Source organism: Aythya ferina (assembly GCF_964211825.1).
Source record: "Aythya ferina genome assembly, chromosome: 3".
NCBI lineage: Eukaryota > Metazoa > Chordata > Aves > Anseriformes > Anatidae > Aythya > Aythya ferina.
In genome coordinates, this window is record NC_140298.1 from 517,925 (window position 1) to 534,921 (window position 16,997).

Genomic DNA, 16,997 nt, shown 5'->3' on the forward strand with positions numbered 1-16,997 from the left:
CGCGCAGCCCCGCCGCGCGCCGTTGCCAGGGTAACCGCGGCGCGTCCCGGCAGCGGCACCGGCACGGCACGGCACGGCGGGGCGGGGCGGGGCGGGGCGGCGGCGGGCAGCGGGTTAGTGCCCGTCACGGCCGGCGGCCCCGTGCCCCTCAGGGCCCCCTCAGGACCCTTCAGGCCCCTCAGGGCCTCTCAGGGCGGTGTGGTTCCTGTCTGTCAGGATCCTCTGACTGCGGTGCCACCGACCTGAGCTCTGCTTTGGCCAAAGTGCACCGAGATCTCACGGAGCTGCCGTTAACGCTAGGCCGTTCTCATCCCCAGCGCTGCAGGCTCGAGGCTGTTCAGAGTTTGAGGGGACCGGCGGTGGGCACTGCTCGGATAGGTAGCGTGCAAATACATATACGTGAATAAATGCAAAAGCAATTTGTGTCCCGTTAAGGACATTTCCTGTGTAGCATGTAGAAGGCATGCAGGAGGCGTTATTGTCTACGTTATTTCTGCATGTGCACTGTGAGCACACTGTACATGTGTGTGTGCAGGCAGTAACCCTGTATACAGAGAGAGTTTCACAGGAAACAGGCACTGAAGTCCATCTGATTGCACTTCTTCACAGCTGTTATAAACATCCATTTCAAGTAACTGCATTGAACAATGGATTGCAACAGGAAAGATCTGCTAGAACCAGCAATGTTTTCTTTCTTTTTGTTACAGTTTACAAGATGACTACAATAACATCTTCAAGAGGACATACAGAAGTAGTTAGTGCCAGAAGGACAGACTTACGTGATGTTTCTGATATTATCAGCCTCTTCAGCCATTTTACAGAAGATGTTTTTGGGAGGATTGATGTCATGCACCTTTTGTAAGTGACACTGGTTTTGGAACTTTTATTTGGATATGACTGGCAGAGACCTGCCTCTAGGACAGATTAAAGGGAAATGCCCGTCTTCATGTTTTTACACCCTTATAACAGCTTTTGTATCTGTTCTCAAAATTTTTAGAATACAACCTGATTATTAAGTGTTAAACTTCCCTATGCTTTTCTTTGGTATAGTTTCTTCAAGTTCTGAACTAAATTGTTTTCACAGAGAAAAATCTAATCTTTCTCTGACACTCTGCAATGAGAAGAATGAGGTTATAGCCCATGCTGTCTTTCTGGATTATCCAAATTGGAATATCACTGATCAATCTGATTGGGAATCATTCTTACATAAAAACTACCTTAACAACAAATGCACTGTAAGTAAATTGTGTGATTTTAGTTGATTTTTTTTCACTTAAGTCTCAGGTACAAAAATATACATAGGCCTCTAAAATCTCTTTTAGGTAGATCTGAGGTGTTCAGGCCAAAGAAGGTGGTTATCTTTCTAAACTCTCAGGTGCTCAGAAGTTTATGAGTACCTGTGCTTTTGCCACTACTGTAAAATAAGTTAACTGTCATCCTGATAGAGGCCATTAGGGAATGCAGGTTCTTTGCTAGACATGTCCAGAACACATCTAATGCACTGCGCTAGCACTGAGAGCAGCGTGAGCTATAGCTGCCACCAACATTTTTTGTTCAAATACCTGTCCAGCTCTGGTGCTATCTAACAGAGCATTTACCCAGGAGGTGGAGACCTTGCTGTAACATACTTCTTACTGTAGGGGAACTGAAATCCTAATTTCTCGCCTTTTGGAATAAAGTTCTGCTCTTTTACACAACGGAATCCAAATTTAATGGCTTCAGAGAAGAGGAGCATACTCCTCTTTGGAAGATGCTGAATTACACTGAGTAGAGGACTGTGCTGGCATGAGTATCTTGATTCTGGAGAGAGTTTTTTCAGTGCTGGTGTAGATATGGCTGCACTCCATTCTGTGTGGTGCCAGTTTTCATAACGGCTCCTCAGTCAAGTTTGTAAATTACCCTTAGAAATTATGGACTAGAAATAAGTGCTTAGAAGTTTATTCAAATGCTGTCCCTCATTCAGTCCATCTAGGCAATGGATCATCCTGTTATTGTTGAGAAAAGACCAAAAACATTGACCATAAACCCTTAAAAGCTAGGGAGCACGTGCCAGAATAAGGTATTGGTGATACTGAAATTACATCCCAACAGTGTGTTCATTAGTTTTCTGGTGCTGTTCTGGGTGTTATTAAGCAACGGCTTGCAGAAAAACTGACAAATACACTGATTGTATTTAAAACTGCTGTGCGTGCCATTAAGAGAAACAAAATTATTACAGCCAAAGGGAGTATAGGGGAAAAAAGACCAACATGCAATTTTCTTGTAATCTGTTTTCTTTGTCACTTGAGTACACTTTGTGTACTGGCATATTGCAGACACAACCACTTCATTCACTGTGCAGCTGCTGCTGTTGGTTTATGCTGTGCTGTCAGTTCTGCAAGCTCTTCCTCAGGCTGTCTGCTTGACAGTATCTTGCAGTAAAGCTGCAGCTGACTTCAGTGTCAGGGGCATACAAAGAGAAAAGGAGACAAACAGACAAAGAGCTTTAGCATGTTAGGAATTACTGCTCAGAAGCAGGAGTAAAAGATGCTTCAGAACATTAACGAGGAGCAGAAGAACCCTTGCTTTGCTTAGAATGGAGATTATTTCCTAAAATCTAAATAGAATATTCAGTAGATCTTTCATGCTTCTGCACTGGTAAAGCAATTGTACATGTTCCAGTTGAGATTCTAAGTGAGATTCCTTTACTGTAAGGTGTTTTCCAGGTTAACTGGAGGTAAATAGGAAAGACATCTTTTAGTCAGCTCTGTTTCTGGATATTTAAATGTGTCTGACAATGCAGTCATAAGATCTTGTATTTTTTCCTACATCTTTTAAGGGAAGAACAATTTTGGGAGCATGAGGAATGTGTAAGCTTTTTTTTTTTTCCCCCTGAAAACCCGGGAAGAAATAATGTCTTTATTAATCAAATGTTAAATGTTGTTAGTTGTTGTGGTTAAATGGAAATTTTATTAGTTAACACAAATAAGGAACAGAACAGTGTTACAAATAAAAAAGTGATGTTTATAAAATCACAGTAACTAGCAGTAACTTACAGGAACTATAACATCACTAAGAGTAAGTTGGAGTATGAATCAAATTTAAAAATACTACATCAGCACAAATCATAATATAAAAAATGTCCTTTATTCATATAGCTTTATCCACACATGCCTTGAAGGCAATGAGTTACTCACATGCAAAGTTACTCACTTGAGTGTGGATCACAGATTTTGGATTCGTGCATGTTAACATTTGGGTAGACCATAAATACAGTATTCATGGTGTTTAGATTCTCATTCTTCATGTTCTAGCCTTTGAACACGCTGTTCATGCATCTTTTTGTGGCAAAAGAGGAATATGCAGCTGGATGTTCCCAAGAAATTATTAGGTGAGTTAGTATGCAACTTTCTGTAGTGAAGCACGTGCACTCTCCTCCCATTGTTTGCTATCAGTATTGCAGTTGCAAGGCAGATTGAATTTTTTTATTTTCTTAAATTTCCACTCCAAAATTCCATGACTGAGCATGAAGCTTAAAAAGCTGTAGATGTTTCTGGAGTATGGTTGTTCCCAGCTCATCTTTTGGTAGTTTATGAACTACAGATTATACAGTAAAGTCACAAGCTATGCAGTACAAATAGCACAATATATCATGTTAGCTAAATACTCAGTGATTGCTTGGGTTATTTGGTATCGCTCAGAACCTACTTATATAAGCAGAGTGAATTGCATTTGGTGCTGCTTCTGTGAAATGTAGTTACTTTGTCATGTCAAGCCAGGTCACATAGATGCCAGGTCAGAGATGTGCCAGCAGAGATCTGGCATCTTTAATTTTTTCACTACTGTGGAATTGATATAAAAAGCAGGCTGTTTGAAATCTAAGTATTAGGAAATTGAGGGAGAAATAGGGTAGAAGAAACAGTAAATGATGCCCTGATTAATTCCATATCATATTATTTGTGATAAATAAAATGCTTTAATTTTTGAGCCATATGGGCTCTTGAAGTAAGATTGGAGACACTGGAGAAAAAAAAAATCATGCATGAAAAGACTAGCTTCTGTTTCTGGTTTGGTGTAGTGATGAAAGACTGAATACAGTCATGTTATTTGTCCAGGAGGGTTTTTATTGAAATACCAGAACTGCAGTTCATACTTCTCTTCATACCAGCTGATGAGAATTTAGGTAAGAATTTAAAACTTTTTTATTCTTAAAATAACGAGAAGTAGTTATCACTATTATACTATGTTGATGAAGTGTGGTGTTTGTTTGTTTGTTTGTTTGTTTAATATATTGAGAACAGTTACCTTTTTCTAAACATAGAGAAACCACAGTCTTAAACTATCCTCTAATGGACATCCCTTGTAAAAGCGGTTTACGTAGCTGCATGTTCCTTTCAGCAGTCTATCCATTTCCTGCAGTCTTAACATTTGCCAGAAATGGATAGGGCTTCAAACAGAGGCACAGGTGTCTCAGAAATAAATTCCCACAAGTTTTGTGAAAACGTCTGGCTGAATGGGGTCAAGAGATTGAGATGTGTTTGTTGTCTGACAGGCAATGACTAACACACCAGTCAGCCAGGCATCATACCTATGCATCAAAAACAGTAACATCCAGTACTTTCTCTCACTTGACCAAGTGAGTACAAGAGGAGAAGAGGGCTGTTTGTGGTAAGGCGCGGAAGGAGTGCTGGAGACATGGAAGGAATCTGGGGTTTAAATTCAAAAATCCATTTTCCTCAAATAGTTTTGCTTATAATTTTAAAGTTCAAATAATTAAGTTTCTATGCTTCTCCTAACAGATTTTTATTGTTCACAGAGCCAGGCTTGGAAAGCGCCTTTGAAAAGATGATAACTGCTCCAGGTTCAGCAGTGGATACAAACTTTACTTTGCTTGTGAGCCCCAGACATCGGTATCATCCGCAGCTGCATGTTCGCAAAGCAAGGTAATGCAGTTTTCTTGCTTCTACATTTATGAGAAGATCTCTCGAGCAATTTAAAGAATTCCCATTTTGATTTACAGCATCAGTATCTTAATTCAGAGGCCATGATTTTTCTTGATAACCTAATTAAGTAGTTGTTTTATGATTATGCTGTTTTTATTCTACTTCATCGCAAGATCAATTGTATTTTTTGTAAATCTGGTTTTCTATCTAGAAATAATAGAAATAATACATTTTTTGGTCAGCAATGTTTATTCTGTGAATGTTGGCTTTATTGTCTTGTGTGTTTTAGTGAGTGCATATAGTTTTCAGGAGCATATTCCAATTAATTTTTCGTATTTTTTAATTGTATCATACTTTGACCAGATGAGCAAAAACTGAAGAGGAGGGTTTATCATCTAGAGCTATTAAGTAGAAGTAGAGACTCCCTAGTTCCACTAATCTGTCAGACATGGAAAGTAACCCTTCTGCTCTTGTACGTTTTTTTCTGCATAAGCACTTCACTAACTTACGTTCCCTGTCATTGTGTATCAGGGGAGCAGACCAGCAGGCTCCTCTACATTTTTTTTAATTTACTGCATAGTGTCATGTATTTCAATGTGTACAGTTTGGAGCAAAGACTTTTTTTTTTTTTCTTGTATGATATGTTTGCACAATGTGCCTTTCACACAGCTTTGCAGTTATTTTGGGACTCATCATAAATGTCATTAAAAAGTTGAGAAAGAAAAAAATTAATATTGAGTCTCTCTGCCCATGTATTGGTAGTGTACACCAGGTAGAGAAGCAGGTTCCCCTAGCCGAATGCCTACTGATGTCTACCTATGTATAGACCATTACAACTATGTTTTTTTCTTTCATTTGAATTCTGCTGCTTATGCCAAATTGCAGTTTTCTGCAAGTGTCAGCACTGAGTACACTAAGCAAGAAATGCAGTTTTTGCCCCAGACAGGCTTTATGTTTTTCTGTATAGGTTGCTGTATCATATATGCTATCAGTGCTTTGTAAATGCTTCTCTGTACTGTGGTCAAAATATAATTAGTATGTATCACATTTTTGTTCACTTATTTTCCTCTCCATGCTGCAAAGAGCACATGTAGTGTAATGTTTCATGAGGTAATAATTTTGATTCTGAGTCTTTCTGGTGTTGTTTTCCTTTGTTCTAAATGGAAGCGCTGTGTTGTCCTTATGTAGCAGTATTATGATTTAAGAGATTTTTCCAGTCCTTGTAATAGAAATTGAAGTTTAGGGACAAGCACGCCTCTGGGAGGCTTCATCATACAATACTGATGTATAAACAGTGCTAATGGAAGGTAATGCCACACTAGGAACCTCTGTCTGCCTGGTAAATCCACACCAATCTGTTCATGAAATAGTTCATGCTATCATCTTGCACTGGGTGCTGACAGAAACCTCTCTCTCATAGAGAGATGTTTTATACATACTTGATTTTGCCAAATAGGCCTGAAACAAATCTGCAGACTGTGCTATTTATCCTACAGTTTTATTCAATGCTTACAATATCCTATGGCTTGGGTTTAGAGCATTGTGAGATAAAGGGCTGAGACCTGATGTTGGCCACTTAAAACCATTCTGCTGTTGGTCTGGATATTTCATTATGTTGCAAAATCATTTGCATACCAACTTGATCTACACTTTTTTAAAAAGTAAGGTCTTTTTAAAGGCTTTTAAAAATTATTTCCTTTGAGTAGTCTACCATCTATCAATATATGAACAAACCCTTAATACTAAAAAGTTATCAGTGGGTGAATTAATTCCTAAGGATTTAAAGTTTTTCTGTACCCTTTGATTCTAACTGTTACAGTTTTTCATTTAATTTGAATCACATTATTTATTTTGATGGCCATCAGATATTGGCAATAGGGAATATTTTTGACATGACTGGAAGTGTCAAGCAGGCTGTAGCAATATAACACATAAGAGATACTGTCTTGCCTGGGACTTCTGTAGTTTTTATGAATAATATACATGATTTCATTTTATTAAAAACAAAACAAAAACAAAAACAAAATAAACTAAAAAACTAGAAAACTAACCAAGAAACTGCTTATTTTGTTTGAATTACACAGTCTCTGTTGATATTCATATTTAAATAAAGATATATAGATAATACAGATTCTCTGAGTAAGAATTATATTTCCAGGAGATGCTTTGCCTTTCCTTTTGCTCTGTATTCACTTTTGTACTTCGCTGGCATCCATAGTAACATTCAAAGGAGCCCTTTAGAGATTTATCTGTGTTGCCCACAGCCACCTGCCTAGCAACATGTTCTGGGTCAATGATAGGAGATTAGGGTAATCTCTTTTCCCTCTTCCCTTACTTATGGTGAGGGGAAGCAGTAAACTGATACTTTGCTTAACCATTAATTTTGAAATTGTTCTCTATCTGACCTTTATATTGTGAAATAAATCTGTAGTGTGCCTGAACCCAGTCCACGAAGCCTTTATGTTCTAGTTTCTAGCTGATGTATCATCTTTAGATCGTCTTCCTTGTTTTTGTACCATGTATGTAAGACATCACAAATGTTCAGCTCTGTGGAATTCCTTTATTGTGCTTGTTCTCTGTCCAGGAATCATATAGTGTTTTTATATATTTTTAAACAATTTTTTTGTTTTGTTTTGTTTTGCTTGTTTGTTTAAAAAAGGTCTAAGGTACTGGTTGGGGGCGTTGCAGAAACTAAAAATAGTTCTGTTCCTACAGTTTCTAGTTTGCTGGGAATTGACTGGGCATATGCAGAGCCTGCTGAGTGTCATGAGCTCAGTGTATGTATGGCAGTCTCTGCACAACACAAGTGTGCAGAATTGCCACCTGCGTCTTGAGAGGTGGCCTTGTGGTGTTGTGCTTTGCAGAGCAGAATGCTGTGAGGGACTTGGAGCAGCCTGCATGGTGAGGCATTGCATTGGCAAAGCATTCAGTTTGGAGACAGGGTCTGTGTTGTTATCTATCCCAGTGAAACAACAGATTTCAATTAAGACTTCAGCCTCAATCCTCTACCTATAAATCAGTTTAGTTTCTTTGAGGTTTTATAACACGTTAATGAATTTGCTATAATTACTATATGAAAGCAGTGAGGTTCTGATAATAGAAAACCTTTCTGCTGTTTTGCCCTTGAGATACTACTGCCTGGAAAGAATGGTAAGACTATCATTTTAGTTTGAAATACAAAGAATGGGAATTTATAATATATTTTTACAAGGTTTCATTGTTTTTGGAGCTTCATTTCACTTACAGCATTTGAAATGATTCTATAGACAAGTGATTTATAGTGTCTTAACAGTGAAAAAGGATGAAAAAGTGTGGCTTGGAAGTTTGTCTCCCCAGCAGCTGTCTTCAGTTTTGAGGGAATAGTCACAATATTCTTTCTTAGTTTCTCAAGCTGGCTTTCTTAACTTAAAACTCTATGAAAGAATCTGGTGACTGCCTTCCAGAAGAAAAATTAAATTATCTAAAACTCCTGGCAGATGGAATAGTTCTGTGACTCAGGGCATCCTAAAGGTCACAAGTTAAGCATTTATTCACCCCGCTCAAAAGGCTGTTAATAAGGCGTGTGTAACAGATACCCACTGGAGTCTGGAACAGCTCCCATACTGTCCATCTTGCGTGAACAACCTGCTCGGCTGACCTGAACAAAAAGAGGTCAGCGCAACTGGACCAGGAATGGAGGCGTGTGCAGGTCCTTATCTCGGGGCTGTTCTGGGCAACGGGAGCAACAAGGGCAAGTGGAGAGCTCTCAGACAGATGGCCTGAGAATAAGAAATAATGTCAAATAAAGGGGGTCTGTCAGAAAGGTGGTCTTACTCAGAAGGTCACATCCTTCTGGTGTGTAGGAGCGGCAAAAGCCATCAGAATTGTCCTTCTACCACTTGAATTGTCCTTCAGTCTTGTGTCAGAGTCCATCAGTACTTTGGTGATCAGACTGTGATTGATAAATTAGAATGTCTGGCCCAGCTGTGTTAACTTTAAGGCTTCTGTGAAATCCAGAAACATGCAAAAAGTGAAAATTAGAGTAGCTTTATTTGTTGTTGTTGTTGTTGTTGTTGTTTTTTCTGCACTTGCTGCCTGTACAGAGCTAAGATTTCTAAGCTATGGGTACAGGTACTTGGGTACAAGCGTGTACAAACTTGAGCAGCCGCAGCCTGAAGCAAAATGCAAGTTTTCCTAAAGCTGATGGAATTGTTATTAAGCATTCTTGATAACGATCTTCAGAAACATGTTTCTACAGCATGTATCATTTTCAGAGGAAAGAACTATTTTACAGTATTTTTCTACTGACACTGCGGGGGGGTTGGGCAAAGGATGCCCCGGCCTGAGGACTGAGTGGGGCAGTGGAGAAGGGAAGGGAAAGGAAGAAAAAGGAAGGGAAGGCAAGGCGAGGCGAGGCAAGGGAAGCGAAAAGGGCCTAGCCCTGCAGCCCACCCGGAGGCCGCCAGGGGGCGGGCGAACCCCGCGACGCTGCGGGCCGTCGGGGGGCGGCTGCGGGAGGCCCGGCGGGGCTGTGCCGGGCTGGGCGCCCGCTCCTCGGGGTGTGCTGCACGCTGCATCCCGCGGGGGTCACCTTCCTCACACGGTTGCGCTAGCTAAGGTGGTCTAAAGAACGCTAGGAGGAAGGGATTTCCTAACCATGCCGTGAAAGCGGCCCCTCCTCACTGCCCACCGCAGGCCGATTTTTCTGAGCCCCTTCCGAGCTACAGAGTTGTCTCCCGGACCGCTTACGTTTTGGCATTGTTTACAGAAATAAAGCAGCGATTTCACCCTGTCACGGGAAAGTGTTCTGTGCTGGAGCTGCTTGGCCCGGGCCTACATGCCACGGGTGCAGCACGTACCTCTGTTGAATTCCTTCATGGCAATTTCTACACGTTGGTAAAAGCAGTGAGGTTTTGGTGAGACTTGCATTGATCCTGCTAAAGAATTAACTTTTTTTTAGGTTGATTGATGAGAAAGAGCCTGTTATCTATTTAAATAAAAATCCATGCAGTCTGGGGCCTGTATGATTCTAACACTGAAACTTGGACAGTTTAGGAGTCAGCTCTGGCTGCTTTACGCCAGCAGCACGGACACCAGACTGGAGCAGCAGAGGCAGACCTGCGCTCCCACCTATGCAGAAGGCTTTTCATGAGGCAGAGGGATACAGTAATTGCACTTTGGCCTTTGTATCTTTTTCAATGGTGGAGCATTAACTTGACCTTACAAAGGCATAATGGTTCAATTTCTGCCAGTTGACTCCCACACTGCTGTGTGTAATAACAGTAATCAAGCCAATACTCACCACTGTTTCTCCCATACAAGAAAGCACTATTTTGTATTTTTTTTATTTATTTATTTTTTCTTGTTGTTCTTAACAGACACAACTGACTTCCTAAATTGCACTGGTGTAGCTCTTCTTGAGATCTCTGCCAACTCTAACAAACTGAGATTGGGCTCGCTGAGTGTAATTATTTTAAATGAGGCCAAAAGCCCAGATCCAGCTGGCCTGAGATGCCTTAGGCAAGAAAATTTTGAACAGGGCTACCCTCATATTTTTTGCTTTGGGGGAAAGATAGCCATCTCCATGGTGAAATCCAGATCTAATGTAGGTTGCGTTGGCTCTTAATAATACTTTTGTCTCTCTGGTGCTGAGGCTACCAATTTAGTGTGTGTTAGGAGATGTCCTACATGAAATTACTTCTTCACTGGTAGGGGCTTTGGATCAGGTATTTTTAATATCTGTCAGTATGCTAACAGAGGGGAACAGAGGGATTGGGACCTGTTAATAGGAGAGTTTTAGGGCATTACATAATCTCTTTTTTATAGGTTGGAAGATTACAATGATCTCATGCCAATCTGGATGCGTCAGAGTGAGACTCTGAAAGAAACCTATAGTGAATATTTCCTTGCTGATATAATAGAACATCAAGATGAAGAAAATCAAGCTGTTGTTTGTGAGGTCAGTCTGTCATATGCTCCTGTTTGATCTAATCACCATGTTAGTGATATAAATGTAAGTAGCTCATGCTGCAGCTCAATGAATAAAAAGAACAAGCTCACTTTTGGAAGGTAGAATTCATAATCTGCACACACACAATGCCCTCTGCCACTTTCTTTGCGTATCTCAGTTCTTTAGGAGTGGTATCTGCTGTTAAATAAATGAAGCAGCAATTCCTGGTAATTGTGTGGATTCTTTCCAAGTAATTGGAACAGGCTACTCTGAAAAAAGGGTTACTGTTTTAGACATTTTACATTATAGATAACCAGTTTTAATTCCTTGTGAAAATTAATATTGCATGTGAAAACTAGTAGCCAGTAATCATTTCTCAGTTAAAAATGATGTATTTTTTTCCATCTCCTGGCTGGGGCAGTCGGATTTATGCTGAATTGAAGACAGAAACTCAGGAATTAATTTAAATAAGAAAGAGGTACTAATAGCTATCCGTCTGAAAATTCCTCTTAATATTTTCATGCGTTAGTAACTGTGCATGGTATCGTAAGCTGATAGGCAACATAACCTACTTAATTCCAGAAGTCTGCTTTCTATACCAAATGATTTTATAAAACCTTAACATGTAATCACTGCCATTGGAAGCCAAATAGGAAACAATAAGCCATTAGTGTAATAGCACATTACAAACGGCTATCTTTAAATATAATACATTTCAATTGTACGTTCATAGCTCAATATGATACCAGCAAAAGGTGTTTCAGGCCCTCATATTTTATACTTGCCTCTGCTGCTGTGAAAGACACCTCCATGCAAACCAAGATAGATGCCAATTTTCCCTGCAGAGAATGAAGCTGGCAACCTCTTTTTGCACATATGGTAGATGGATTGGTTAATCAGCCTCTGCTGAGCCTTGGGCCTAAAATTACACAGCAGCCAGACAACTGCAGTGACCCAGCTTTTGTTCAGTTACGCAAACAAACAATCACTTGTTGTTTGGGGGAAAAAAATTAAACTTGATTTTTTTTTAATTTTTATTGGAGTGCTGATGGCAGAATAAAACAGCTATACAAATCCATCCTGTGAGTTTTCATAATGTTTTTAAAGAAGGCTTTCATTATGTGTATTAAGGAAAAAAATATTTTGATTATTTGTTTTATGAGAAAGTTGAATATAGGAATAACATTTGAAGAGTTTCCTACTTCTAGACTGGTCTCAGCTTGAAGCCAAACCCCTCCAACATATTGGTTCTAATTTTCCAGAGTCTATTTTCCTATTTTCATCTCAACACTGCAACTTTCTGGAAACTTTCAGTAATAATCAAACATTATGTGACATGCCATTTCAGTGTTACAGGGATCTTGTCATTCCCAGGGCTTTTTTTTTTTTTTTTTTTTTTTTTTTTGAAGGCTGATTATTAGATATTTTTAGAACTGGAAAATACTCAATGCTTATAATTACTTTTTATAATACATACCGTATAACATTTTAGAACTTTTTACATACTGTACATTTTTTTTTTTTGTAGGAAAATAAAATATGCTTTTCAGTTTGAGCACACTTTATTTATGAAATAGCATCAAATGATTAGTCAACCATCATGGTTAGCTAAATCCAGATTGTAGGTTAGTTGCACTTAAGGAAAAATTATGCCCTTTTTGGAGTTCTCTAGTTGAAGGGTGTTATATTGAAATAGTAGATCATATTTTGATCCATATAAATAATTCTAATCCCCCTGCAAATCATAACCAGAAGAAGAAGAAGAAGATCTAATATAGATGGTGTAATACACTTAATTGAAAAAAAAAGATCTTTAACTTTCCCTTATACTTTTCTTTTACACACAGCTACAGCTAGTATGCTGAAATTCTTGTTTTGCCCTTTTTTTCCCCCTTTCCTCCTCACAACCTTTTTTTTTTTTTTTTGTCCTCAACTAAAATTATCTGCTCAATTTTTGTGTGTGTATGACATTGTTTTTATATTGCAGGCTGGAGACACTGTAGTGGGATTCATGAGCTTATGCTCTCAAGTAGATGTTTCCTTGTTTCACGCGTGCTTTGACTTACGACCTTTCCATGGACTCTGTAAACCACATCCTGAAGATGTTCTCAAAGCGCCATGGGAGCCAAGCATTCCAGAAGGTACCTATATGCTAAAATTATAGGCAGATTTAAGGTGCATTTATTTCTAGCTTCTGAACAGGTTTTGAAAAAAAATGGAAGAGGACATAGGCTTATATTAGTAAGAAAAAAAGAATGTGTCTGCGCTTTGGAGATGGTTGCCTGGTGTTTTTTAATTCAGGGGGGCTGGTCTGTACAATGTGTCACACTGAAGACTCTCATCAAAACAGAGGTATGAGATATAAGTAGGTTTCAAGTTTTGGAAAGCCAAAAAATAGCGTCTACTTCCCATCAGTTAGCTACAGTTGTGCTGTTATATTAAGACTTTATTTTTAAACTTGGTTCTAATGTCTGTCAGCCACTAAGCAGCTGGTTATCAGTGGCTGTCATGTTGTCTTGAGATTTGTGCCCTCTTATTTCCTTGAGGCCCATTTTCTGCTCTGTCTGCTTACTGTTTGCAGTCATTTAGGTTATGAGGTTTTGGAAGATCAGGAACTGTTTTCATTGTATTTTTGTGTTGGACACAATATGAAAAACCACCTACAAGCCATCTTACTGCAACTAACAAATTGCAGTAACATGAATATGTTGCCTATTTAGAGACCACTAATAATTTACAGCTGTCATCATTATTTTTCAGTGTTGAAGGTCTTTTTGTCCAGAAGGGCAGCATTTTGCTGTCTGCTAATTATTAGTAATAGAATTAAAGAAACACCACTAGGTTGTTACATATCTGCTTGTTTGAACACAAAGCACCAGGCAAAAATGCAACTGGGCATCTTCAGAGCAGTCTCCAGCTGGTATCTCATAGCTGAAAGCCATGGAACAGTAAAGGGAATGAAAAAAAATGCCTTCCAGCCACACTTGTGGACTTCCCCTCCCCTGCAAAGAAGAATATTACTAGTAAGAGATGAAGGAACCCAGCTGCCTTGTCCTGTATCAGTCCACGCTCCTGGAACTTCAGGAGTATTATTTCAAAAGAGGTGACAGACATATATAGAAATGTAGATAGGACTGAGGGAGGAAAAAATATCATTTATGATAGTCTCTTCTAAAAACTAGACCTCTTTTTCGTTTCCTGCAGTTCTGGGCCAGCCCTCCTTGCACTGTTTGGTCAGGAACAAAGTTTGGGAAGAACTTTCCCACCCTGCAAAGTCATGCAAATTTTGCTCGGGATTAGTTCTTCAATAAGCTATATGAAAATGTGCAGAAAAGTATGAAATATATTTCATTTTAAAACTACAAATATTATCTCAGTATTTTAAATTCTCATTAACTATGAGTAGTATTGACTTCACTTTGACTTCTGTCTTACTGCTATATCAGCAGGAAGTTTAGACATATATGTCACCTAATCCCTTCAATCAGCAAATTTGCTGATGATACAAAACTGGAAGGAGGAGCCGGTATGGCAGAGGGCTGTGCTGCTGCCCACAGGGGCCTGGATGGTCTGGAATAATGAGCTATTGGATTTTTTAATTGTTTTTTTTTTTAAAAAAAAAGCATGTAAAATCAGCATAAATGATTCTTTTCAGGTTTCTATAACACCAGCTTAGCATCTGAGTGCTTTTGAGAAGCGCATTAAGCACATTGATTAGCAATCTCAGACATGATTCCCTCTCTTTTTCTTCTCCATTTAAAAGCTGTATTACCTTTGGTGGTTGTTGGTTGTTTGCAATGCTGTATTTACTTTTTAAGTACAAAAAAAAAAAAAAAAAAAAAGGAGTAGTATACCTCTATTTGGAGTGGCAAATAAGTTTTGTGTCATGGATCCTGTGAAATACCTGCCTTCAGCACTGAGACAATTCTCAACATCTGTCTCCAGAAGAGAATGGCATCAGGAGCTGCTATGACCCTACTGTCTCCTCCATCTGTCTGCTGAGTGGGCAGCCTGTGGGTGCACTTGCAGCTGCAATTCTGTTAAGCTACAGCCACAGATTTCAAGCTTGTTGTGTTCAAGAGCAGCCTTGGGGAAAGAGAATTATTGGTAGGCTTTTTCAGATATCTTGAACACAAATCATTGAGGGTCTCAAAGACAGACACCTGAGAAGGAACTTGATTATCATCAGTGAATTGCCTGGCTCTGATACCATTCTTAGAGGGTGAGCCACTAGAAATTTAACAGTAAAATTAGAGGTAGCCCATGGCTATATATTGCTCAGGAATATTAATTCTATTATCATGGAATAATAATAAAAACTGTTGTGGTAACTCTACATTTTAGAACATAAAAAATTATAACATCTTAAAATAGTTTTGCTTGTCCTAAAGCATTGCAAACTGTTGTTTGTGTCTGCCCAGTATAGCCAAAAAGAAAGAAAAAAAGACAGAAAGAGAGAAAGAAAGAAAGAAAGAGAGAAAGAAAAAACAAACAAACAAATATATACTGTTATTTGTCTAACCTTTAATAATCAATTCAATAAAGTGTTAGCTTGTCGCAAGTTACTAAAGTTTTATACGGCTTATTGAAAATATATGCTTTATGATGGATATTTGATAAGTGTCTTTTATAAACTATTAACAAATTGTTTATGTAAACACGAAGACTGCATTTTTCAAATGGTTGGAAAAAAAGCTCTGATTCAGGTTTTATTATTGCATGAGACGTGAGTCAAAATTCATCTCAGCAGTCATTCGTGAAAACATCCAGGAAAAGCAGTGGTGTTTCCTTTATTTATTTATTATTAAGAAAGGAAAAGAAAAGAGCCCACCATTTTAATAAAGAATTTTAGAGACCCCCCCCATTGGCCATCATTGCCAAAAACAAAAAACAAACAAACAAACAAAAAAGCATAACCATAGTTCCCCTTCTGTCTGAATTCTTCATTTTATTAAAAATTTAGTTTGAAAAGGGAATTGTATGAATTGTATCTTGGGCTTTTTTGGTAAATGGAGACCCAAATAATAGTTCCAACCTGGTAGTCCATTGATAAACCTTTCCAATATAAGGTCCTACCTATGTCCTTGTAATTTACTATAGTGTCATTGACAAGTAGTTTAAACTTGATTATATAGTATAACATGCGCATGGCTGTATAAATGCTGTTATAATGATGGCACCATTTCTGTGGTCTATTGTATTGGAAATGTGCTGCCAAATTGTCTTTTATCTAGGGAAGCTTTGCTAACTTTGCATCTTATATCAATAGAGGACCTCGACTTTCTTTTATTGAATTCAAAGGCTGAGAATTTAAAATGTGAGCCACATTCCTTTGTGGAGTATTCACATGTTCCCATATGAGAAAACAAACAAACAAACAAAACAAAAAAAGGATATTTTTTTCAAGCTCGTTAGCTTAAAAATAGAGACCACAGGTTGATAGTATTTTTTCCTTTCAAAATGTAGTACTGACTAATAATGAAAGAGTGTACAAAAATCTGTGTTTAACACAATATTGATATGCCACTTACATTTCAGGGTAATTACAGTAATTTGGTTGTTACTCTATATGGTGTCACAGATTAGTAGCCAGAAAACATTATGATGCAGTGGGAATGATTCAAGGGCTTTTCATCAGGCTTCTTGTTGAACTGGCTTCTTGATCCTGCTGACTGATACCTCTGCTAACAACCTAGCAATCACAGAATTATTTTAATTTTCTTTTTGTTCATGTTCCTTACTTCACTGAGCGCAACGATATTTACATTCTTTGCGGTCACTTGTGTACAGCATATATATAAACAGTGATGCAGCTATATTTGACAGTAGTGAATGGTGGAGCCATTAAGGGATTCATTTTAGTGTGAAGTCAGAAACAACATACCAATATTTACATGACAGCAAGAGGCTTGTATTAATTAACTTTTGACACCTGCAAGGCTGTTCATAATGAGAAGTGTAGCTGGGTTAATCAAAACGACATTTGATCATTTCTGTGAAGTCTCACATCTGTGATACCACTGGAGAAACCATGATTTCTAACCCCTGTGTTTCTTCTTGCCCTGCAAATTGCATCTGCATTCTTTTCTGCTAACAGTGAAACAGATCTTCAGATAACAGATTTTTTTAAAAAGACTTTGGCCTAA

The 16,997-nt window shown here is 38.5% G+C and overlaps 1 protein-coding gene across 8 annotated transcripts in view; it reads left to right on the plus strand.

Moving 5' to 3' along the window:
- The first annotated feature begins 91 nt into the window (after nucleotides 1–91).
- Nucleotides 92–16,997, plus strand: part of CFAP61 (cilia and flagella associated protein 61) — a 110,401-nt gene continuing 93,495 nt past the window's right edge. For 4 of the 8 annotated variants that reach the window (XM_084516026.1, XM_084516027.1, XM_084516028.1 and 1 more), the window contains exons 1-8: nucleotides 92–378; nucleotides 708–858; nucleotides 1,085–1,235; nucleotides 3,294–3,370; nucleotides 4,095–4,162; nucleotides 4,796–4,922; nucleotides 10,728–10,860; nucleotides 12,839–12,992. In XM_084516026.1, coding sequence (XP_084372152.1) covers nucleotides 716–858; nucleotides 1,085–1,235; nucleotides 3,294–3,370; nucleotides 4,095–4,162; nucleotides 4,796–4,922; nucleotides 10,728–10,860; nucleotides 12,839–12,992 — 853 coding nt within the window. In that variant the 5' untranslated portion in view covers nucleotides 92–378; nucleotides 708–715. Of the gene's footprint in view, nucleotides 379–707; nucleotides 859–1,084; nucleotides 1,236–3,293; nucleotides 3,371–4,094; nucleotides 4,163–4,795; nucleotides 4,923–10,727; nucleotides 10,861–12,838; nucleotides 12,993–16,997 lie in introns of those variants that run through there. The other 4 variants (XM_084516030.1, XM_084516032.1, XM_084516031.1 and 1 more) reach the window with 4 other exon arrangements.